The sequence below is a fragment of the Babylonia areolata genome, chromosome 29 (genome assembly GCF_041734735.1).
Source record: "Babylonia areolata isolate BAREFJ2019XMU chromosome 29, ASM4173473v1, whole genome shotgun sequence".
Lineage (NCBI taxonomy): Eukaryota > Metazoa > Mollusca > Gastropoda > Neogastropoda > Buccinidae > Babylonia > Babylonia areolata.
This window is the reverse complement of record NC_134904.1, coordinates 33,641,361-33,666,311: the sequence shown is the minus strand read 5'-3', so window position 1 is coordinate 33,666,311 and position 24,951 is coordinate 33,641,361. Positions and strand designations below refer to the sequence as shown.

Sequence of the window (24,951 nt, the reverse complement as noted above, 5' to 3'; positions counted from 1 at the left end):
GTTTTGGTGCAGATAGTAAAAAAGGGAAATTACTCTGTAATTAATGCTAGGGGACTTAATGTGCTTTAAACTGATCTTTCTCATCTTAAACATTACATTTTGAAATTATACTCAATACATAAAAAGCTTGGATTTTTAAAAAAAAGTGTATCACAAGTGAGTCTTGAAGGCCTTGCCTCTCTTGTCTTATCTTTGTTTTCTTTTTTTGTTGTCATTATTGCTGCGTGTTAATCAATATTGTCCACCTTGTCATTGTCAGTGTCAGTGTCAGTGTCAGTCTCTCTCACCGTGTGTGTGTGTGTGTGTGTGTGTGTGTGTGACTGTCCTGAGACAGCTATATATATCCTCATCGCCCATATCTGTAGTGCGCGTCGACATTAAACCATGAAGTAGGCCAAGCAAGCAATGCAAGTTTAAATATAGTAAAAGGGAGCTCATCCAGACGTACGAACCTGCGCCATTCAGCAGAAGGGAGAGAAATATTCCGGTAATTCTCAAACACGAGTTTCATCCGTTCTGACCAGTACGGGCCCAGCAGATCGTTGCAGAACTGAAAAAAAGGGGAACACTTGCTCTAACTGTGACTCGGATGCGATCAAGGAATGAAGTCATGCCTAAACAAAATACATTTTTTGAAAGAGTAATTTCATCACAGCGATGACACCGCTGTTTCTAGCATTTTGGTATCAGTGGATATAAGCTGGTGGACCTTGGAAATCAAAATGGGGCTCAGACATCAGGATTTTCATGTAATAATGTGATGTGACTTTTGAATGGCAAGCGCATTGACCGTTGCCATGTAACTCAGCAAACAGTTTTCATGAGATTCAGCACATTTCAAACTGGTCTGGTAAATAGCAGCTGTTGTGGAGCCCGCTTAGCAATGGCCGTACTAATCGCTTTGAATATAATCTGGGCAAGACAACGGTTGAAGATAAAAGACAACCTACAGATTCTGTTCAGGATTGCAGCAGACAATGGGCATCTCATTGGCAACTTTTTGTGTGTATGCCAGAAGAATCTACCAGTCTGAAAGAGTCGCTCCCAATATGGGTGTCTCCGTCGTCACTTTTCCAAGGAGAAATAACCGGAAATGGTCAGGAAGCAATTGTGGAAATCCATGCTTCAGAATTTTGATTGAGGCTGCTCAAAATGAGTATGAATGGTAACGAAACTTGGATTTTTCATTACGATCTGGACACAATGCAGCAGTCTACCCTCTGGCTGATACCAGATGAATAAAAACTCCATATGAAAATTTTCAAGGCATCCTAAAAGTGCTGCTGAAACATGACAGCCTTTTTGATTTCACCAGATAATGACATGTTACTCTTGAACTTCCTCAGCAATGCTCACTTCTGCGGTGCCTGCCTTTTCCAGTTTTTCCTGACAAAGAGAAGTAGTTGAACCCCGAAACTGTTGTAGCATTTTCTTGGCACTGCCAAATGACGACATGACACTTTTACGACTGATACACAAGGCCCAATAGTCAGCGACACATCTATATGTATGCAGATTCTATGGGAAAGGACTGAAACACACTTGGAAACTTAACTACATTCATACGAAAGTTCACACTCACGAACACTTGAATCACAGGCATTTCAAAATTTCACATCGTTTGTACTCGGACTCGTACGCACTCAAGTCAAAAACAAAACAAACCACTACCCCCATCACCCCCTCCCACCCCCCTCCCCCCGCCCCACCCCAAGAATGTCATTAACTGTAACGCTACGATATTGTGACACACTCATGGCTGAAAACTTAAACCTAGCAGCAGATCAAAATGGTAATAAGGTGTGATGGCAAAAACATTACCCAGACAATAAAGTCCTTGGCCATGGGTTCATCAGGGCAGGCTAATCCATAGGCGTAAGCAATCAGGGCCCCACCAGGCCTGAGCACTCGCTCCACCTCAGGGTAAAACCGCTCGAGGTCTATCCAGTGCAGGGCCGTGGCCACAGTCACCACGTCAACACTCCCACTGTCCAGAAACGACAAGTCCTCTGCTGGACCCACCCGGAATGATAGGTTGGGGACATGGGTTGGTGCTTTGGAGATCTGTTCATCGCTCACATCCAACCCTATGACCTTTTGGAAATGGTCAGTCAGAGGTATGGTGCTTTGACCTGACCCGCAGCCAACGTCGATGGCCAAAGAGAATTGAGCTGAAGCGTTTTCCTTGCAGAAGTTAATGATAGCATCGTACACGTCTGATCCATACGTCGGTCGGTACTTGATGTAAGCATCTGCGATGACTGACGACTGGAATAGCTGGGACGGTGTGTCAGACATGACTGTGACATCGATAGGGATGGAAGACATCTAAGCTTCTGATCCCGTCTAGCTGAAAAGCAGACCAGTTTGTTAACTATATAGGTCGGGACGAAGCAATTAAATCTATCAAACATAATTACTGTGTCTTGCTAGATTACTTTGTTTGGATAAGACACTTACATGAATCACAGCCACAGAGTTTGTGAGCTGTGTTTTACGATGAGCGTTTGTGAGAGGCGGGGTGGGGTGGGGAGACCGAGTCACAGATGTATAGCCTGTTGCTGGTGCTGGATAGGGAAGGAAAGGTGGAGGGGACACTTGGCACTTGACACATTCATAGTCCATATAATTCTGACGGAGCTGGCGCCCTCTGATCGGACGAAATTAAATATGCATACTATAAAGATCGGGACGAAACAGTTGAATGTGTCAAACACAACTGGTCTGTCGTGCTAGATTAATTTGCCGGGAATGGACTCTTACCTGGATCACAGCCACAGCAAGTGTGACTTGTGTTTTACGATGAGCGTATGTGAGGAGGTGTGATGGCAGGGAGAGTCACAGATGTATAGCCTGGTGTGTGGACCTGTGGTGGAAGGGTGGAGGGAGAGAACAGCTGATGGCAGTGGCTTGGTGCTGGCGAGGGAAGGGGAGGTGAAGGGGACACTTGACACTTGACATTTTCATTGTCCATACAGCTATTCAGCCCTCGGGACAAGAGGGTATATCATTTCAAACTGACGTAATATTGCACATCTAATAATTCTAACACACACACACACTGACACACACACACACGCACACGCGCGCGCACACACACACACACGTGGGGGCGTGGGGGACTGGGGGGTGGGGGTGGGGGGTAATAGTGGGTAGGGCAATGCCCTCGAAAGATTCACCGCGTTCTAATACCTACCTCACTCACCGCTCTCTCTCTCTCTGTCTTTATCTCTCTCCGTCTCTGTCTGTCTGTCTCTTTATCTCTCTTCGTCTCTGTCTGTCTGTCTCTCATTGGCTCTCTGTCGGTCATCTGCGATCTTCTTTTAGCTGTTCATCTTCTTCTCAATAGAAATAAAATTATCTGCACACACACACACACACACACACACACACACACACACACACACACACACACACACACATATATATATATATACATACATACATAGACACACACACACACACACACACACACACACACACACACACACACACACACGCAAACAGATATTAAGACTGTCCAGTCATACAAATGATCTCCTTTTCTAGCTTTGTTTCAAAGTAAATTTTACAAGTGGAAGGGACAATTCGGAAACATGTCAACTATCCGAGAAAGTCTAATGGCAAAAGAAGAAGAAAAAAAAAAGGAAACGAAAAATGGCATGATAACTTGAATAACTAGTAGCATAGGGACACACACACATCTACGAATGTGACGGAATCAAATTTCAGGGAAGCAACTTCCACACCTGTGACCACCTTTGAGGAACACCCCCACTGAAGAACATGCCATCCCAACCTGAACCTAGATGACTGAATACGAAAAGGAGAAGACAGAAGAAAAACAGAAAAAAAACGAACAAACAAACAATCCCCCCCCCCACCCCCTTCCCCCAAACAAAAACACGGACTGACAACAGGACAAACATTTGCGGAGACCCGTGCTTTGAAACACGACCGACTCAAGGGAGAAGAAGACTGAAGTAACAAATAAAAAACAAGAAAGACAAGGCCTTCAAGACTCACTTGTGATACACAGAAAAAAAAAAAAAAAAAAAATCCAAGCTTTTTATGTATTGTGTATAATTTCAAAATGGAATGTTTAAGATGAGAAAGATCAGTTTAAAGCGAATTAAGTCCCCTAGCATTAATTACAGAGTAATTTTCCTTTTTTTACTATCTGCACCAAAACGTTTGCAAAATAAATAAAACTTCCATGCTTAGCAAAAGAAGTTCCTGTTTGAACAAAAAATGATAATAATGACTGCTCTTGTTGTTGGGTCGAATATCAGATCAAAGTGCCAAGTTTAGAGAATACAAAAAATATAAATATAACAGTAAATGCAGTTTGCATATAATTAGGCTTCATTTTTTTGTGTGTGCCCATCCCAGAGGTGCAATATTGTTTTAAACAAGATGACTGTAAAGAACTGAATTTTTTCCTATTTTTATGCCTAATTTGGTGTCAACTGACAAAGTATTTGCAGAGAAAATGTCAATGTTAAAGTTTACAGCGGACACACACACACACACACACACACAGACACACACACACAGACAACCGAACACCGGGTTATAACATAGACTCACTTTGTTTATACAAGTGAGTCAACAAAAGGAAGAGGAGGAGAAGAAGAAGGAGGAGGAGGGAAGTAGATGGAAGAGGAGGAGAAGAAGAAAGACCCAACCAAAGGGCATCATCTCAGAATGAAAGTTTGAGTGAGGTAGTCAGCTGTCCGAGTCTCACTGACCTGTATGGTATCTAAACGGAGCTCACGGTCTTTCACCGCGTGGAAAGTGTCAGCCATGTTGAACTACCCTGTCTCGTGTGCTTGCCCTGTACAAGGTAGATACGCATAGACCCCTCATTCTCCCTGTCATTTCTTCCTTTTTCAGTCTGTCTGCCTGTTTTTCAGTGTGTTACATGTGCATGAAATCGCTTTAGTGTATTGTGTTGTGTTGCGTTGTAGTGTAGTGAAGCTGGTGTAGTGTAGTGTAGTGCAGTAAAGTACTCTTTGTCACAACTGATATCTTTGTCTGTGCAAAATTCGGGCTGCTCTCCAGGAAAAGCCTATCACTACAATGCAGTGTCGTCTTTGATTCATTTTTTTCTGCCTGCCAGTGCAAGTGCATTTGTTTTCCTATCATAGTCAAAGTGAATTTTTCAAAAGGAGGAGGAATTTTGCCACGGTTTAATGTTCCGTGACACATATCGGTGATTGAAGACATTTTGTTAAAGTATTTATGAATACATTTGAGTATTATCGGTTAGAAGGGGTGGGAGATGTAAATGAATGGAGGGTTGGGGGAAACTGGGCAAATGAGGGAGGTAGTAAAATTGGAAAAAAAAAAAAATCTAAATACAATTACAGGAAATTACTTAAAGGACTCCGTAAAAGAGAAGTCGTTAAACTGACAAGCGAAACAACTGATAATGAATGCAAAAAGTCAAAAACATCAACGTTCTCAGTCACTTTTGAAGACTGACACAGTGGGACTCGATCCCATTGGCTCAGTTTCTTCCACGTCCTGGGCGGAAGTTTTACCACTCCACTGTGCCCGACGCGTTAAACCAATTCATCTAATGAAATTTGTGTTACCATTGACTGATCATACAAGCAAGCAGTCTGAAGTAATGAGAATGTTGCTTCTTGTTCACGAACAACATGTATTTATTTCTTAGTTTTGAAGAAACAACAATGATTGCTGATTCAATACCCAAAGATGTCATGTCCATGACAATAATATTTATAAGCATTGCTCTCCCTTCGTCTTTCAATATTTGGTTTTGGTAAAAGGATGTTTTGTACGAGACTAAGAGAGGCTCCACAACGTGGCGACAAGGTGCCTACTTTGTGTCCATTCGAGTATCTATTATTGTGGTGACTGAGTGAAAGCATTCACACATTCATTCGCATGTTTCATTTTCACATACAGACACAACACTGGTGACGAGGATAACAAGGTGAGTCCGCTGGAATTTCGTCATATTAGCGTCGATTAGTCTTGGTCAACCATGTCTGCCATATCACCTTTTGAGATACAAACACAACAAAAGACTTAAAACTAATAAAAGGGTAATCAATTTCCAAATAGGCGGAAAAGTGCAGTGTCTCATTTGATGTATGGATAAACTAAAAAATACCCCATCTGCGCTTTAGATCAAAGGAGAACGATCTGCCTTTGTGGAAGGTATGCATGGGTAGTAGACTGAATACATGTGAGAAAGCAAGAGGAAGAATAGGGAGAGATAAAGAGAGAAAAAGACTCCCCCCCCCCTGTGTGTGTGTGTGTGTGTGTGTGTGTGTGTGTGTGTGTGTGTGTGTGTGTGTGTGTGTGTGTGAAAGATAGAAAAAGACAGTGCGTGCGTGCGTGCGTGCATGCGCGTGTGTGTGTGTGTGTGTGTGTGTGTGTGTGTGTGTGTAATGGAGCCGAGAGAGAGAGAGAGACAGGCAGACACACAGAGAGAGACACAGAGAGAGAGAGAGAGAGAGAAAGAGAGAGAGAGACACTAGCACCGAAACTGTTTTATTGCCATGGACAATATACCTACTATCCTTCTGGCAAGGGAGAGAGAGAAACCGGGGAGAGAGGAATAGAGAAAAAGGAGAGAGAGACAGACAGACAGACAGACAGACGGGTGAACGGGTTTACGAGTTATCTCCAGTTGAATAAACCTGTCTCATGGTCACGCATTTCATAGCTCGAGTTAGAATGTTGCTTGCAAATGTTTATTCGCATCTTGGCGTGAGTGATTTCAATTGGAATTCCCTATAGGACGTGACGTGGGAGTGGGGGGTGGGGGTAATTTACGTATTTCGTCATGCAGAGTAGACATGAAGGGTATGGTAAGGGAAAGAACTGAATATAGGCTTCATTATAAAGCGTCAGTCTGGCTCCCACTTCTCTCCCTTCCACCTGCCTCCCCTCACCAGAGTCAACTAACTGACACCACTTGTGGAGTGATGGCCTAGAGGTAACGCGTCCGCCTAGGAAGCGAGAGAATCTGAGCGTGCTGGTTCGAATCACGGCTCAGCCACCGATATTTTCTCCCCCTCCACTAGGCCTTGAGTGGTGGTCTGGACGCTAGTTATTCGGATGAGACGATAATTAGAGGTCCCGAGTGCAGCATGCACTTAGCGCACGTAAAAGAACCCACGGCAACAAAAGGGTTGTTCCTGGCAAAATTCTGTAGGAAAATCCACTTCGATAGGAAAAACAAATAAAACTGCACGCAGGAAAAAAAAAAAAGAAAAAAGGTGGCGCTGTAGTGTAGCGACACGCTCTCCCTGGGGAGAGCAGCCCGAATTTCACACAGAGAAATCTGTTGTGATAAAAAGAAATACAAATACAAATACCTCTTTTTCCCTTCGGTCACACTTTCTCGTGCTTTACATCTGTGACACTGATTTCCCCCCGCCCCCCCAGCCCCCCCCCAACCCCCCCACAGCCCCCCACCCCACTCATCATATGCAAAACAGGAGAGAGTCCAATCCCGGCAAACTAACCAAGTGCAGCAGAATGATTATGTTGGATGACAGCTTTCACTGTGTCATTCACACCTGTAAAAATGAGAAGCTGTTCAGTTTCATAACCAGTGTTTTCAAAAGCTTGGCCATTTTCCAGCTGTAGCCGGAAGCCTGTAAACACCAGTCATGACTGACAAACTATCTGAGCTGTTCAAGTCCCCAGCCATTGCGGATGCTTACATCAAGTACCGACCGACGTATGGATCAGACGTTTACGAGGCTATCATTAACTTCTGCAAGGAAAACGCTTCAGCTCAATTCTCTTTGGCCATTGACGTTGGCTGCGGGTCAGGTCAAAGCACCATACCTCTGACTGACCATTTCCAAAAGGTCATAGGGTTGGATGTGAGCGATGAACAGATCTCCAAAGCACCAACCCATGTCCCCAACCTATCATTCCGGGTGGGTCCGGCAGAGGACTTGTCGTTTCTGGACAGTGGGAGTGTTGACCTTGTGATTGTGGCCACGGCCCTGCACTGGATAGACCTCGAGCGGTTTTACCCTGAGGTGGAGCGAGTGCTCAGGCCTGGTGGGGCCCTGATTGCTTATGCCTATGGATTAACCTGCTTTGATGAACCCATGGCCCAGGACATCTCTGTGTGGGTAAGATGTTTGTCATCAGCTGACTACTGTGTTGATCTGCTGACATGTACCTCCCATAATTTATGTTTACAGCGATGAGTATTTCAGTTTCACAGATTCATACCATTACCTTTGGAAGGGCTGTGTGTGAAAATGGTTATGACACAAGGTTTGTACCTTTTGAGCATACTCATTGAATCACAACTTCAGTCCAACAATGTTGAAACAAGTGCTGAAACAAGCAAAACAACACACACACACACACACACACACACACACATACACACACACACCGTCACATACACACACACACACACATCCGCGCGCATGTGTATGCGCGCACACGCACACACACATTAATAAAATAAAATAAAAATTGCAACAAAGGAAATCAAACTTCATCACAGTGATAAGTATGTTCCAGATGTACCTGTAAGTTAAACACCCTTTTTCAAGTCTTAAGAATCTACTTAATCTATTTAAATTGTGTTTTTCTTCCAGCACGAAATAAATTGTATAAACCGACCATTGACAAATGCAATTGATATTACGTGGTGTTAACGTAGTACAACAAAACGAAATTCATCCTCAACAGTCCCCATATTACACTCCTTGGAAATCATGTTCTCTCTGTTTTCGCCTTTTTTTTTCTTCTTTTTTTTTCCTATTTCGATCTGCAGTTTATGATTAATGCATGCAACGAAACTTTATTAAAGATTATGTGTATGTATCTGGAAGTTGTGAGATGTATTGCTCTTGACAAAAGTTAAGTTTGATGCTCCTATAGAACGAATGTTTGGTGCTGTCTTCAAGCGTTTTTCGCCATGACTGAATGTACATATCTCTGTTAGACTTTCACTTTGCGTGATGTTTTAGCAAAATAATTTTCTTCATGGAATGTTTGTGAAAACCAAACACAGACATAACCGATGTTAATCAAAATATTCTCGATGAAGTTTAGCAAATCACTTGTTCAGCACCGACTGTATTTGCAATATTAACAAAGGCTTCTTGAATATACTTTGTTTGACATTGTCTGGACGTGAGAGGTCAAAAGATTTATCAAAAGTTTCGTGACGCCACGATAGGCAATATCGTCACAACCTGCGTTGTGCGTTGACGTCACTGTTGTTCTTTTTCTTACCTTTTGAATTTCCTGGTTTTTCCTTTACTTGCTTAGTTTGCTGTTCAAGGAGTGAAGATTCATCTCTTTGACATCAGCTCATAATTCTGAATCATCGAAGAAAGACTGAGATGCGATTCCTGTAGACGGCTTTCTGTGAACTGTGCAGGTGTGACATGCCTTTGACATTATGGTTAAGAAACAGCTTCGTTAGAAAATGAAAAACAACAACAAACAACAAAGACAACAACAACATATAAATCAATAAAAACACCAGCACAAATTCTCAGACAACAGTACAGTCTGCACCACAATGATTACATACATTCTTCAAACTGTTTTCGGCTAAAGAAACAAAAGTATAGATACTAAATCTACACACACAAAATCTTGACATCTTAAACGCTCAGGAACCGGAAGTCTGGTCCTCAAATACGTATGAGTGCAAACGATAATAATAATAATAATAATGGATACTTATATAGCACACTATCCAGAAATCTGCTCTAGGTGCTTTACAAAAACGCTTTTGATAACATAAAACATTATATCTATGTTACATACACACACCAAAATGTGACCACACACACACGCGCGCGCACGCGCACGCACGCACGCACACACACACACACACACACACACACACACTGCATACATACATTTTAACATACATGTGTATCTAACAGCCACCCTAACACATACGCACACATAGGCAGGCACAAACATAGACACACGCACACACAATACACATTCATATACATGCATGTAGTTGTGGACCTGCCACAATTGAACTTATTGCTGAGGGAAAAGGTGAGTTTTGAGACGAGATTTAAAAGATGCGAGGGAATCAGAATGACGGAGGTTATCAGGGAGCTTGTTCCACGTCTTTGGCGATTGAAAAGAAAACGATCTGTGTCCATTGGTCTTACTTCTGACGTGAGGTATCCTGAGAAGTCGAGTATCAGAGGAAGAACGGAGCTGGCGAGACGGGGTATAGATATGGATGAGTTCAGAAAGATATTTGGGGCCAGATCCGTTGACTGCAGAAAAGGTCAGAGTGGATAGCTTATAGTCTATTCGATCAGAAACAGGCAACCAGTGGAGAGACTGAAGGAGAGGAGAAACATGGTCAAATTTAGAAGCTCTGCAAATGAGTCTGGCAGCGTTATTCTGAATTCTTTGGAGTCTGTCTAACAGGTATTTGGGAAGGCCGGCCAAAAGAGAGTTGCAGTAATCCAATCTTGAGAGAACCAGAGAGCATACAAGTGTCTTGGTTGCATCGGTTGAGAGATAGTGGCGGATAGAGCTGATTCTACGCAGTTCCAAATAGGCAACTTTACAGATATTCGAAATGTGCTGTTGGAAGGAAAGAGACTGGTCCAGGATTACACCAAGACTGCGAACAGAGGGAGAAAGTGAAACAGGTGTGCTATTGATCAGAACAGAGTCAGGAAAGGAAGGATGTTGACGAAACTTCTTTGGACAGGTTATCATAAATTCAGTCTTATCATCATTTAATTGCAGCTTGTTGAGAGTCATACAGTCCTTTAGGCCAGCAATGCACTCCTGTGTTTGAGTCACCAGTGCATCAAATTCAGCTATGGAAGCCGACTGATAAAGTTGTGTGTCATCAGCAAAGCTCTCATGCGACATCGCATGATGACTGATGACATCCGACACAGGAGCCGCATACAGCACGAAAAGAACAGGACCTAGGACGGACCCTTGTGGGACACCATATTTCAAGGCAGATACTCTAGAGTATGTACCATTTACACACACTTTCTGTGTACGATCTGACAGGTAAGACGTGATCCATGCTAGTGCAGTGTCACGAATACCAAAGGAAGTTTTAAGTCTGTTCAAGAGGATAGAGTGGTCGATAGTGTCAAAAGCTGCTGACAAATCTAAGAGAGCGAGAACAGATATCTTATCCTCATCAAATCCCGAAAGCAAATCATTCACTATTCTAAGAAGGGCTGTTTCGCAACTATGACCACGTCTATAAGCTGACTGGTGGGAATTAAGTAAACCATTCTGTTCCAGATGAGCTAAGAGCTGAGACAATATGATCTTTTCTAGCAGTTTTGATAAAAATGACAGATTAGAGACAGGTCGATAATTTTTCAAACAATTATGATCCAAAGATGGTTTCTTGATGAGTGGACGTACAACAGCAGATTTGAAGCTTTCAGGGAAACAACCAGACAGTAAGGAAGAATTGATGACATGAGTAATATGTGGCAGTAGAACATCAATACATTCAACCAACAAAGAAGACGGGACAGGGTCAAGCTCACAGGATTTCGGACAAGCGCTCAGACACACTTTCTTCACAAAATCTTCAGTAACCGGTTGGAAACAATGTAAAACAGGACCACTGTACACGCGTTCTTGAACGGGTGAAGAAGGAGACACAACAGAGTCAAGATTCTCACGAATGCATGATATTTTGCCGGTGAAGAAGTCAGAAAACTTTTGAGGGAGTTCCTGCACCGAAAATGTTGTAGGGAGAGGAGTGTTTTTCATTTTACCTAGTAGATTGTTCGTAGCGTTGAAAAGCTGTTTGGCTGTGGTGCATGCAAGTATTTTAGAAGAGTAGAACTTTGACTTTGCCCTGTCAACAATGTTTGTTACATTATTCCTGGCTGTCTGAAAAATGTCCCTACTGATGGTCAAACTAGTTGCACGCCAGTGCCTCTCAGCTCTCCTTCTCTCCCGCTTGGCCTCCAACAGCTCTGGTCCCACGGTGTTGTACCAAGGCGACGGGGGACGATTGGAGATCAGGCGCCGAGTCGACGGGGCGTGCCTGTCGAGTGCAGCGCGTAGGACAGTGGATAGCTGGTCAGCAGTCGGCTCAAAAGGGATATTAGTCAGCAGGTCAGCTTTAAATAAGTCTAAGTCGATTGAGGTCAGTGTGCGCACCTCCCTATACACACAGGGCGTGGGAGGTTTGGTGAGGTTCAGATGACACGTCACACTGTGATGGTCGGAGGACAGGGTGTGATCGACGGTGGTAGACTTCAGGAGGCAGTCCTCATTTCTGTACAACACCCAATCGACGATGTGACCACGATTGTGTGTAGGCTCGGTTACAGACTGGTTAAGATCGAACAAACTGACAGTTTCAAGTAATTTAGAGGTATAAAACTGTGTGGGTGAATCAAAATGAAAATTAAAGTCACCAACAATAAGTAGGGAGCCTGGTAAACTATTAGCGTATTCTAGGAAGTCCGGAAACTGTTCTATGAACATCGTATCAGAAAGTTTATTTTTCTTGTTTGGTGGCGGACGGTAGAGGCAGAACACATTGAGGTGGGAATGTGGCAGCGACAGTGAAAGCTGGGCCAGTTCGAATGAGGCATGGTTGAAGGGAAAGGCAGATGTGTACGTTGTGTGTGGGAGCAGCCTGTCTGACACAACGAAGGCGATTCCTCCCCCGCAAGTTGTTGTAACACGAGGGAAGGAGGTGGTAGTGTAGCCAGGGGGAGCAAGATCTCGACACTTAGCTTCATCCCCAGTACTGCGAAGCCAAGTTTCTGTGATACACAGGATGTCGAGGCTGATTGAGAGCAGATGTTCGTTGATCGCTGAGCGTTTGAGGCGAGGACCAACTGACTGGGCGTTGAACAGACCTAGAGAAATTTGAGTTGAGCGGTGGGAGGGAAAGCAGGACAGTTTCAGTTTCAGTTTCACTTTCTCAAGGAGGCGTCACTGCGTTCGGACAAATCCATACACGCTACACCACATCTGTTGAGCAGATGCCTGACCAGCAGCATAACCCAACGCGCTTAGTCAGGCCTTGAGTGCATGCTTACATATTTGTGTACCTATGAAAGTGGATTTCATTTTACGTAATTTCGCCAGAGGACAACACTCTCGTTGCCATGGGTTCTTTTTCAGTGCGCCAAGTGCGTGCTGCACACGGGACCTCGGTTTATCGTCTCATCCGAAAGACTAGACGCTCAGTTTGATTTTCCAGTCAAACTTAGGAGAAAGGGCGAGAGCGGGATTCGAACCCACACCCTCACGGACTCTCTGTATTGGCAGCTGAGCGTCTTAACCATTCTGCCACCTTCCTCCAGGACAGAGGTACACGAATATGGTTACTAAAGTTGATGCATTAACAGGATGGTCAGTGGAAGTTACACGTCCAGTACCACACACAACAGCTATCTTCCTCTGCTTGCGACGTCCTGCACGATGAGTGCGAACACGGGGGAGGTGGCAACCTATACCCACACCTCTGATGGCGTCGATGACAGAAGGGTCAAGTGCTGCAGGAGGCACGGACAGGAGTTGGTCCCGTGTGTAAGACACACGGGGAGAATGAGCATTAAGCAAGGGCCTGTGGTAGAGGTCAGCTTCAGGAACACGCGGAGCGGGCTGCGCGTGCGAAAGGGGATGGTGAAGAAATGGCGTGCTCTGACAAGCAAGAATACTTGCCAGGTTACACAGAAAACATGTCCAAATAACTTGAAGTTCCGGTGGCAGAATCGCACAAAACAAGCACCAGTGTATACTCCACTCCATCATAAAATACATACACAACTTTTACGTCAACGCACAATCACATTCCAACACAACTGACGAAAGAAATGAGAGCTAGGACTATGCTGCCTGTCAGGCGTAGCCCTTGCATCCTTACTGAGAGAATTTGAAATGCCTTTGGTTCAAGCGTTCGCGATTGTGTGCATTTGTATATGCAGTATATTGTGTTTATTTTGCATGCATATTTCAGTCCTTTTCCAATAAATCTGCTGAACCTGCTGTAGGTTTTGTCATGATTTTTCTCGTGCACAGATCTGTATAAATGGCTAAGGATGTATGGCTGATTATTGTACTTTGGATGTCAATCGTAAACTTACTTTGTCATCAAGACAGGCATTTAGCAGGACCAAGAAAATGCTGCAACAGTCTCTGTCAGGAGATAAATGAAAGAGGCAGGCAGAGAAGAAGTGAGCATTGCTAGGGGGATCAGGAGTGTCATATGTCCTGGACTGGTGAAAACAAATGTCGTCATGTTTTAGCAGTGCTTTCGGGATGGCTTTAATTCATCACACGGGGCTCTAATTCATTTTGGAATAACAAAATGCAGACTGCTGCACTGTGTCCAGATCTTAATGATATATCCAGGTTTCGTTGCGATACGCATTTTGAGCAGCCTCCATCCAATTTCCTGAAGCATACAGATTTCCACCAGTGCTTCCAGGTCTCTTTCCGGCCGTTTCTCCTTGCATGGAAAGGTGGTGAGACACCCAGTGGTTGCAGCGCTGTCTGTTTCGCTTCCGAGATCCACTTACGCATTTGCCAAGCTATTCTGGTACCAAAACTGCTCAAAGGATGGTTTGAAAAAAAAAGAAAAAAAAAAAGTCATAACTGTGATGAAGTTATTCTTTCACTGTTTGTATTTAGTTTCGGTATTTCATTCCTGAGTCACGTGTAAAGCAAGTTTTCACCCTTTTTTTTTTTTTTCCCCCCAGTTCCGCCATAATCTGCTGGGTCCGTACTGGGCAAAGGGGAAGAGCCACGAGTTGGAGTATTACCGGAATATTTCTCTTCCTTTTGCTGGATGGCGGAGGTTCGTAGTGTGAAAGAGCTCTTTCTCCCGTGTTGAAACTTTCATTGTTAGTTTGGCCTATGCACCTCAGATGAGGATAGGTATCCCAGGACAGAGAGAGAGAGAGAGAGAGAGAGAGAGATGATTATTACATCATGCCGATGAGCGAGAATATGAGTTTTCATGCTGGAATCATGGGAATCAAACTCAGAACCAAGTTATACATGCAGGCGCCGATTTTCATTGTGGCATTGTTATACGAATGACATTTTTTCTTCTTATGTTTTATGCTTATGTTCATGTCATTGAAAAAAAAAAAGTCATCTGCTGAAAAATTGATGGACTTGTCAACGTCAAGGGTAGGCTATATGCTAGGGCCTTTTTTTTTTCTTTCTCTGGTGTTTCGTTTTTTCTCTTCACATTCTACAGGATCATTATTTACATTTTCAGCCTTGGTACGGCCCTGTATGGTTGCTTGGTGTGGTCATTAAAATGTATTGTTCCACTAATAAATAGTTATGCATCTATTTATGCATTAGTTTATTACAGATATGAGAGGCTGACAATGGAGAAATGTTGGAGTGTGGAAGAACTGGTTGGGTACATGTCCTCGTTGTCAGCGTATCAAAACTACATTTCTCACAACCCTACCAGCTGTGCTTTAGCGGACCTCAAACAGAGGTAAGTGCTGAATGGTTTGCTTTCTGTGTGAGTGTGTGTGTGTGTGTGTATGTGTGTGTGTGTGTGTGTGTGTGTGTTGGAAATGCTGGCGCTTGCACTAACGCATTTTGTCTGTTGTTTTGATTTTTTTCCTTCTTGACGAATGAATATCATCTGTCTCCAAGCTTACTGTCTCAATTTTACAACGGGCAAATGAGCATTTATGAAAATTTGGAACAAAACGTAATCGCAGAAATCAGAGAAACTTTGCATGAAATGTGAAAACCGACGGCTAAAGTTTAGCCTACATTAGCAAAGCAAAGCAGCTGGGAAAGATGACACCCTAGCTGAGGTCTTGAAGTGCTACAAAAGGACTCTCATCGCCGAGTTGCGTGAATCTCTGCCCCTGCTAGAGAGAAGGAGAAATGTCACAAGACACGAAGATCGTCAACATCGTCACAGTGTAAAAACAACAACAACAGAAACAACAAAAAAACCGACAAACAGTTGTGACAGGTTCGACTTGTTCGACTTGAACAACTACCGTTGCATCTCCCTCCTCAGTATCGTCAGTAAGCTTTTTGCTCGAGAAACACTGAAGATGCTCTGAGTACTTGCAGACTGAATCTGGAATCGCAGTGTGGTTTCCGAACCAACAGGTCCACCATCAACATGGTCTTCTCCCTCAGACAGGTGCAAGAAAAATGCAGGGAAGAAAGGCAGCCACTGTTCATAGCCTTCATAGATATCATGAAGGCCTTTGATGTGGTCAGCAGGAACTGCCCCTTCAAGATCCTTCTTGAAATCGGATGACCATCCAGACTTCTCAGCATCATTAAAATCTTTCCATGAAGATATGAAGGGCACTGTGGTCTTCACCGCTTTAACACCAGACACCTTCGGCAACCAAAGTGAAGTGAAACAGGGCTGCGTCCTTGCACCCAACCTATTTGGGGCCTCCTTTGCCGTTTTGCCAAACACACCTTCGGATTTGCTACAAAAGGCTCTATCTCCGGACAAGGATTGACAGAAAGCTATTCAACCTTTTCAGACTAAGAGCGAAGTCCAACGTTCAGCTGAAGTGCCCACGGAGCCTCCTCTTTGCAGACTACACAACAGTTACTGCCTATTCATCTGAAGTCCTTCAGCAGCTCATGAACTGCTTCAGAGAGGCTTGCCGAGACTTCGGACTGATCATCGGTCTGACAAAAACACAGGTCATGGAACATGGCATGGGCTCTCAACCCGACATGGGGTATCTCTGACCATGGATGTTACCCATAACTTTGTGTACCTCACTCTTAACACCTAGCTGAATAAGTGTATCGTCAAAGCAGCTGCCACCATGTCTCGACTTGCAAGGAGAGTTTTGACAAACAGGAAGCTTACAGAGCATACCAAGATCCAAGTCTACAGGGCCCGTGTCACCGTCCTGTGCGGCAGTGAGTACTGCACCCTGCACGCCCGACAGAAACAAGGTCAGTGCCATCGACATGCGCTGCCTCCAACGCATCCTGAGCATCACCTGGCAGGACAAAGTTCCAAACAACACCGATTTGGGGAGAGGTTGAATGGAAGCCCACAATTTCTCGCAATCCCACGATTTCTCTCACTTTGAGAGACGCAGGATTGCGAGAAAGTGTGGCGGTTCCCCTCCCACGTTTTCTCTCAGTTGTCTCCGTCTACAGACTGCCTGCACCCTGTCATGTTCACTGTCTACAGATTTGTCTACACCCTGTCATGTTGTCTTTGTACATGCTCTTTGTCTATGTCCTGTCATGTACTCTGTCTACAGACTGTCTACACCCTGTTTTGTTCTCTGTCTACAGACTGCCTGAATCTTGTCATGTTCTCTGTCTACATATTGTCTACTGACACCCTGTTCTTTGTCCACAGAGTGTCTTCACCCTGTCATGTTCTGTCTACAGACAGTCTTCATCCTGTCATGTTCTCTGTCTACAGACTGTCATGTTCTCTGTCTACAGATTATCTACTGACACCCTGTCATGTTCTCCGTGTACAGACTGTCTACACCCTGTCATGTTCTGTCCACAGACTGTCTACAACCTGTCATGTTCTCTGTCTACAGACTGTCATGTTCTCTGTCTACAGACTGTCTTCACCCTGTCATGTTCTGTTTACAGACTGTCTTCACCCTGTCATGTTCTCTGTCTACAGACTGTCATGTTCTCTGTCTACAGATTGTCTACTGACACCCTGTCATGTTCTCCGTGTACAGACTGTCTACACCCTGTCATGTTCTCTGTGTACAGACTGTCTACACCATGTCATGTTCTCTGTGTACAGACTGTCTACACCCTGTCATGTTCTCTGTCTACAGACTGTCTACACCCTGTCATGTTCTCCGTGTACAGACTGTCACATATTGTCATGTTCTCCGTGTACAGACTGTCTACACCCTGTCATGTTCTCTGTCTACAGACTGTCTACACCCTGTCATGTTCTCTGTGTACAGACTGTCTACACCCTGTCATGTTCTCTGTGTACAGACTGTCTACACCCTGTCATGTTCTCTGTGTACAGACTGTCTACACCCTCTCATGTTCTCTGTCTACAGACTATCTACACCTCGACATGTTTTCTGTCTACACCCTGTCATGTTATTTGCCGACACCCAGTCATATGTCTACAGACTGTCTACACCGTAATATACTCTCTCTACAGACTGTCTACACCATGTCATGTTGTCTGTGTGAAGAATGGAGGCGATCTACCAGGATGAGAAAGGAGAGGAACGGAAAATGAGGGTCAGATGGCCTGTTTGCATGCTGATGGGACGTAAACCACTGGCCTGAATTACCCCCCTTCCTCATAAATTTCCTGGTCTGGTAACATGTGCAAAAAGGAAGAAAACACTCAATTTTTGTTTGTTTCGTAAGAATTTGCACACACACACACACACACACACAAACACACACACACAGATCATCAACATGGTGATAGCAGGCAACAGCTGATTCATCATTGCAAATGCAAGTTAAATGCGAGAAAACAACAAAAAAGTGTGCGATCAATAATTATCATGCTGCCTTATCATGATGCCCAGTTCAAGCTCTCAAGAAAGTTTGGGGAGAAGAAATAAGCAGCAAGACCGACATTTGGGCGATTGCAATGCTCATGTGTTCAATTTTTGTCGTATGTGGTATTTTATTGAATCATAATGATGTTTTCTATGAGTGGTTTTATGATGGTGTAGTATGGTTGTGTGCTTTTGTTGCTAGTGTATACTGACGTATGTGCACGTGTCCAGGACACTGTAATTAGGTGTGAATGTGTATAGTGGGAGGTGAATGGTAATGTGTTACAGTGTCAGTGACATGTGATATTTCTTAATTGCACTGCGTGTTAAATGGATGTTCTGAACATGGACAGTTCATGCTCTAAATGTGATTTTCTGCTCAGTATATGTGATGTTGCATGTACTCGAGCCAAGAGACAAAAATATCTTTCAAATTTCACCCTCATTTACCCAGTTTCCCCCCAACCCTCCATTCATTCACATCTCCCACCCCTTCTAACCGATAATACTCAAATGTATTCATAAATACTTTACCAAAATGTCTTCAATCACCAATACGTGTGAGGGGACATTAAACAAAATTCCTCTTCCTCCTCCTGAACTCTTAATGTGAGGTTTTCAGTGGTCAGTGGGGCCATGAGCAACATGATTCTGATTCGACCTTGTAGTGATAACTACACGTAGCGCTATTTTCATGTAACACAATCGGGAGGTACTCTCCTAACAGGTGGATCTTGGTTTTGGTGCTGATGGTGCTTGTCTTCCATGCAGATATTCCTGAGTGACACAGAACCCTAGCTAGCTGTCTGCCCTTGGAGAGCCTTGTTTCAATTTCTGCAACTGCATCAACATTCGTGGTCATTTCTTTTAGTCCAGGTAAATAAATTTGTTCACGTCATCTGTGTCTCTTCCATGTACTATGACACACTCATCAGTGGCTGGGTTTATCCTCAGCTGTTTGGTTACAGTTCACAATCATATTGTGTCATCTTAATCTTGCTTTTCTATCCCTGTTTCTGTCTGCATCTGTGTGTTTCTTTGCTTGTGTTTTGTTGATTCCATTCATAAGAAATGTCAATCTAGAATTTTTTGTTTACAGAAGCTTAGAAATGTTGGTATAAATTCAAATATTCTTCAAAGTTATTATCGATGTTGTATTGAGTCCGTGCTCACAGTTTCATTTATGTGCTGGTATGGAAGTTTGGGAGTGAGGAGTAAGCGTGTTTTGAACGATGTCATGAGTGTATGCAGTAAAATTGTGGGAGTGAAACGAGCTAGTATGCAAGAGCTGTATGAAAGTCGAGTGGTTAAAAAAAGCAGGCAGATAGCAACTGACAACACCCATATTTTAAAGTATTATGAGCTATTGCCGTCAGGACGACGCTACAGAACTTTTAAGTTGAAATCCAGAGCTCTGAAGACTTATTCCACGTTCAATCCACCTTTAAAATTCTTGAGAACTCTGTGTGTGTGTGTGTGTGTGTGTGTTTACTGAGCTTAAAAACGTGACAATTGGTTATAATGAATGTGCAATATGTAGGAGGAATAATGTGCAATATGCAGGATGAATGTACAATGGAATATGTCTAATGCTAACGTCCATATTCTAAATATATTTCTGTTTAATAATTACGATGTTATAATTAATTGCAATGTTTTTAAAAGCGAATATGTGAAATGCTTTTATTTGAGAACATATGTTTATTACTCTTGTTTAATCAAGTAATCCGCATGGGGGGGGGGGGGGGTGGGGGGTGCGGGTGTGTGCTGATTATCTGGTTGCAGTTTTCCGCAATTTATCTTTATTCTTATCTTATCTGTCTATTATAATCAATGTGCAGTATAGTAGGCTATGTTTATAATTATATTCAAATAATGTTTCTTAATTCTTTCTGTTTTTTACATTAAGAATACTAGTTATTACCTGCAGTGTGTGGATGTATGTATGAAACGGTGTATGTGTTATTTTTTTTACATTTGTATCTTCGTAATATTCATAAAAGCTGTTGTTGACTTTTACAGTTATGGTCCCCATCTTGTTTACTTGTCTATGTTGTGATAATGCACCTGACCAAATTTCTCCAGTTGGAGATAATAAAGTTATTCTTATCTTATCTTCTTGCTTTACTTTACTTTAAATCTTCACAATTTTTGCTACAATTTTAGGAAAAACAACAACAAAAAACCAGATTGCACATGGCGGCATGAACAAATGCATATATGTATACACTCTTACTCATACATAAATTCACTCAAAATAGTCACTCACTTGTACATATGCATTCACATAATCTCTCTCTCTCTCTCTCTCTCTCTCACACACACAAACACAATGAAACATCACAAGACCAGTTTTCTATCAGTTTAATTTTTTTTTTTTTTTAACAGGGAGCACACACAAGGGGGGGAACCATTCAACACAACACAATAATAATAATACATGCATGTAAAATAAATAACCAGATTTCTTTTTTTTTAAATAATCAAAATGACAGCACGTTTCTTCTTTATTATCACTCGGGGCAGGACAGGAGCTCTAGAACATAATCAGACATATTATGTGATTATATTGTATACACCTTCACACAGCTATTAACACATTCTTTTCACAGTGGTGTCTTTATATCTGTTGTCTGCTTTACACTTCACCTGGAAGTACATCTCTTTGCTTTTTAATGTACAAAATGTGAGCCCTATTCATACATGAACAAAATGTCTCGGTTACTGGGTCGTTTATGATGCTTTTTCTTCCATAGGTGAGCCTGTTTAACATTATAACACACAATACAATGATACCTGTGTTTTTATGGAGAGAGAGAGAGAGAGAGAGAGAGAGAGAGAGAGAGAGCGTAAGTGCTGGGTGGTTGGAGGGGAGGGTGATGAGGGAGCGCACACACATACGCAAACAAATACGCATGCACATGCACGAGAACGCCCCCCCCGCCCACCCCCCAACACACATCTAGGCACACATACACGAACGGGTATGTATGCAAACACACATAAAGACTTTCCAGCCAAACAATATCCCTTTCAACGCTTTTGTCTGACAAAGTAAAATTTACACACACACACACACAAAAGAAAAAAAAAAGACAAAAAAAAGAAAAAAAGACTGTGGAACATGCCCACTATCAGAGAAGGCATAAAACCCCAACAACTTGTAACATAGCGACACACACATCTAAAAGGGAGACAGATTCACATTTCAGGGAAACAACAAAATAACTTCCTCACCTGTGACAACCTTTAGGGACCCCACCCCTTCCCCTTCACCTCCCTCCCTCCCAAACACACTTAATCCTTCACAGACAAGCACACACCATTCCAATCTGAACTTTGATGATAGAATATGAAAAATTTCATTCCTATATGGGGTCATATATGTGTGGATGGTTTACACTCTGATCATCCCCCCTTTACCACCCGACCCCACCCCCACAAAAAAAGGGAGGTGAACCCCCCTGTTTGGTTTTTCTTTAATTAAAAAAAAAAAAAAGTCAAAATATTATTCACATGAGAGAGAGAGGTGCAGAGAGAAAATACACACACATTATGAATGTTTACTAGCACTTTACAGTGCCCTGGATACAAACAATGTGAGCAAAATATAGAAACTAAACAACCAAACAAAAAGAAAACACAATCAACAGTACCCCTCCCCTGCCCCCTCAAACAACACCAAAAAATACCAACCAAAACCCACCTTCAAATGCCTGACAGTTAAAACATAAGTGATTCTCTATGACAGTGACGAGAAACAAGGACAGACAATGTAATACCAAACGCAAACTGTACACATGTACTGAAACGGATCAGCGCTGTATCAACTATAGAACACTCGGGGACTTCCTTCTTCTGCGTTCGTGGGCTGCAACTCCCATGTTCACTCGTATGCACACGAGTGGGATTTTACGTGTATGACCGTTTTTACCCTGCCATGTAGGCAGCCATACTCCATTTTCAGGGGTGTGCATGCTGGGTATGTTCTTGTTTCCATAACCCACCGAACGCTGACATGGATTACAGGATCTTTAACATGCGTATTTGATCTTCTGCTTGCATATACACACGAAGGGGGTTCAGGCACTAGCAGGTCTGCACATATGTTGACCTGGGAGATCGTAAAAATCTCCACCCTTTACCCACCAGGCGCCGTCACCGTGATTCGAACCCGGGACCCTCAGATTGACAGTCCAACGCTTTAACCACTTGGCTATTGCACCTGTCATAACACTCGATACTAAACGCATATGTTCAGTTCACCACTTAGAAAGGAAATTAAGTGTTTTTTTAACCCAGTAAATCAGTCAGGTGAACGGTTTGAAGAAAGGCAGGGTTCTGACAAAACATATTCATCCTGACAAAACATAACAAGTCAAGGCAGGGTTCTGACAAAACATATTCATCCTGACAAAACATAACAGACGGTCCTGAAACAGCCTGTGACGACCAAGTGGACTTTCCCTGCACGTTTCTCTGAATGCACTGAACGCACATCACAGACTCTTTGCTTTTCAAGAAAGCCACTGCTCACTGTACACAACAACCCATAGACTTCGTCATATACTACAGATACACTCCACACAAGGCCATGACAATGAACCATCAGCTCTGATTTATAACCAACAAAGTGCAAGCAATCATAAATTATTTGACTGATGTGGAAAGACAGCAGAAAATTTAAAACTGATTTGGAAAAGGTTGTGTACTGGATGTCATGGTTAGTTCCAAAGCAAGTACATTCCGTACCCTTCCTCAGTGTCTTTTGCCATGTGTAAAACTCATATCTATATATATCCATCGACACACACACTAACACATACCTCTCGCTCTCTCTCTGTGTCTCTCTCTCTCTATATATATATATACATATGTGTGTGTGTGTGTGAGAGAGAGGGAGAGAGTATGTGTGTGTTGTTGTTGTCGATGATTTCGAGATCTGCGATATATGTGATGATATATGCGTTGTTTTTTTAAATTTTTTATTTATTTATTTATTTATTTTTTAATCAATTTAGCTCTCTTTAAGCACAAGCATTCTGACTCCAGATCGGCAGATCTATGTGTATGTTTTTTGTGTGTGTTTTTTTAATGTATAAATTATGTACAAATACAAACTGGGCCCCACTTGCTAAACTGCAGCTTCATTCCATGGCGCTTGCTTAAAAAAGCAAACAAACAACAACAAAACGTTTACTGGGCGGTTACAGGGCAGGCTCTCCCACATGCTACAACAACAACAAAGTCTTGACATGACATTCAATCGTCCAACTAAAGATTCCTTCATCACTTAAAAATCAGAAAAAAAGAAAGGGGAACGAAAAACCATGGCACAACAGTGTTAACAAACGCACACCTCTTCAGCTTTGAAAGGCTGCTGCCAAGCTTTCTTTTCAAGTGCAAGTTTTTCACCGGTGTTCACCAGTGCCAAACTGATCTATATATGCTGTAACATATCTGCTAAAAACAACAACAAAACCCCCCCAAAACAAACAAACAAAGAACAACAGCAGCACATGCTTAATGTATGCACAGACCCAACATGCTTGTCAGGCCTTGAGATCTTCAGACATAACACACACACACACACACACAAAGTGGTGTGAAACAAAAGGAAAAACAAACAAGAAATCAAACAATGGGCCGAACTGAGCAAAATATTTAACCAGTATTTACAAAATCATTTCAGATTAGTTCATCAGCGTCAGTACATGCACAGACATGCACATGATCCTATTTGGTTAAACAAGGGGCAGAATGTGGAGGCGGAATGGGAGAAAATATAGCAGAAAAAAACAAAACAAAAACCCAACAACAACAACAACAGAAAAAAAAACACCCCAAAAACCCAACAACAAAAAACGTTTTGGTTTATAGACTGACGGGAAATATCTTGGAACTAATAAAAATTGCAAACAACAAATCCCCCACCTCCTTCAACAATGTTTTTTTCTTCTTTTTTTTCGTACCAAAAGATTTATTCTGCATGTTTTGTCACACACAATATACATGCTTTGTCCCCGGAGGTGAACAAAAGCAGGGAGAATTCAAATACATATTTGAGATATTTCTGGCTAAAGCTTGCCCAACCCACAGTAACCATCATTCCATAAAGTTAGTTCCATCATTTTCAGACTAAATGGCAATGTTTTTTTCCCCTCAGCCTTATTAACGACACCACCTTAAAAAAAAAGTTAAAAAACAACAACAACAAAAACAACTCCACTTATTCACAGCTAAAAATTAGCATCAGAACAAGTGGGCATTATGAGGTACATGTTATTTAACAGCACAAGTTCAAGAAAACAATATTGATCATGGAAAAAAAAGGGTTTGTTGTTGTTGTTTGTTTTGTTTTGTAAGGAAATAAGTTGCAAAGTGATCAGACTGCAATCACCACACAGAAATAAAACACACACACACAAAAGCGTCCCTTCTCTTGTTCATGAACAGT

At 42.6% G+C, this 24,951-nt stretch overlaps 2 protein-coding genes across 4 annotated transcripts in view; one reads left to right on the top strand and one right to left on the bottom strand.

Moving 5' to 3' along the window:
• Nucleotides 1-2,328, bottom strand: part of LOC143274652 (putative methyltransferase DDB_G0268948) — a 5,136-nt gene extending 2,808 nt beyond the window's left edge. Inside the window, exons 1-2 of the mRNA XM_076578524.1 lie at nt 1,822-2,328; nt 453-550 (exon numbers count right to left, since the gene is read on the bottom strand). Coding sequence (XP_076434639.1) covers nt 453-550; nt 1,822-2,328 — 605 coding nt within the window. The remainder of the gene's footprint in view (nt 1-452; nt 551-1,821) is intronic.
• Nucleotides 2,329-5,818: 3,490 nt separating this feature from the next.
• On the top strand, nt 5,819-20,238 carry LOC143302212 (putative methyltransferase DDB_G0268948). Of its 3 annotated transcripts, none has more exons than XM_076616780.1 (5): nt 5,819-5,965; nt 7,627-8,132; nt 14,718-14,815; nt 15,344-15,475; nt 19,266-20,238. In XM_076616780.1, exons 2-5 carry the CDS (start codon nt 7,656-7,658, stop codon nt 19,273-19,275), a joined length of 717 nt encoding a protein of 238 aa, XP_076472895.1. In that variant the 5' UTR covers nt 5,819-5,965; nt 7,627-7,655; the 3' UTR covers nt 19,276-20,238. The 3 variants fall into 3 exon arrangements, with proteins under 3 accessions (XP_076472895.1, XP_076472893.1, XP_076472894.1); XM_076616778.1 differs by having other exon boundaries at nt 18,174-20,238; XM_076616779.1 differs by having other exon boundaries at nt 18,033-20,238.
• Nucleotides 20,239-24,951: the final 4,713 nt, after the last annotated feature.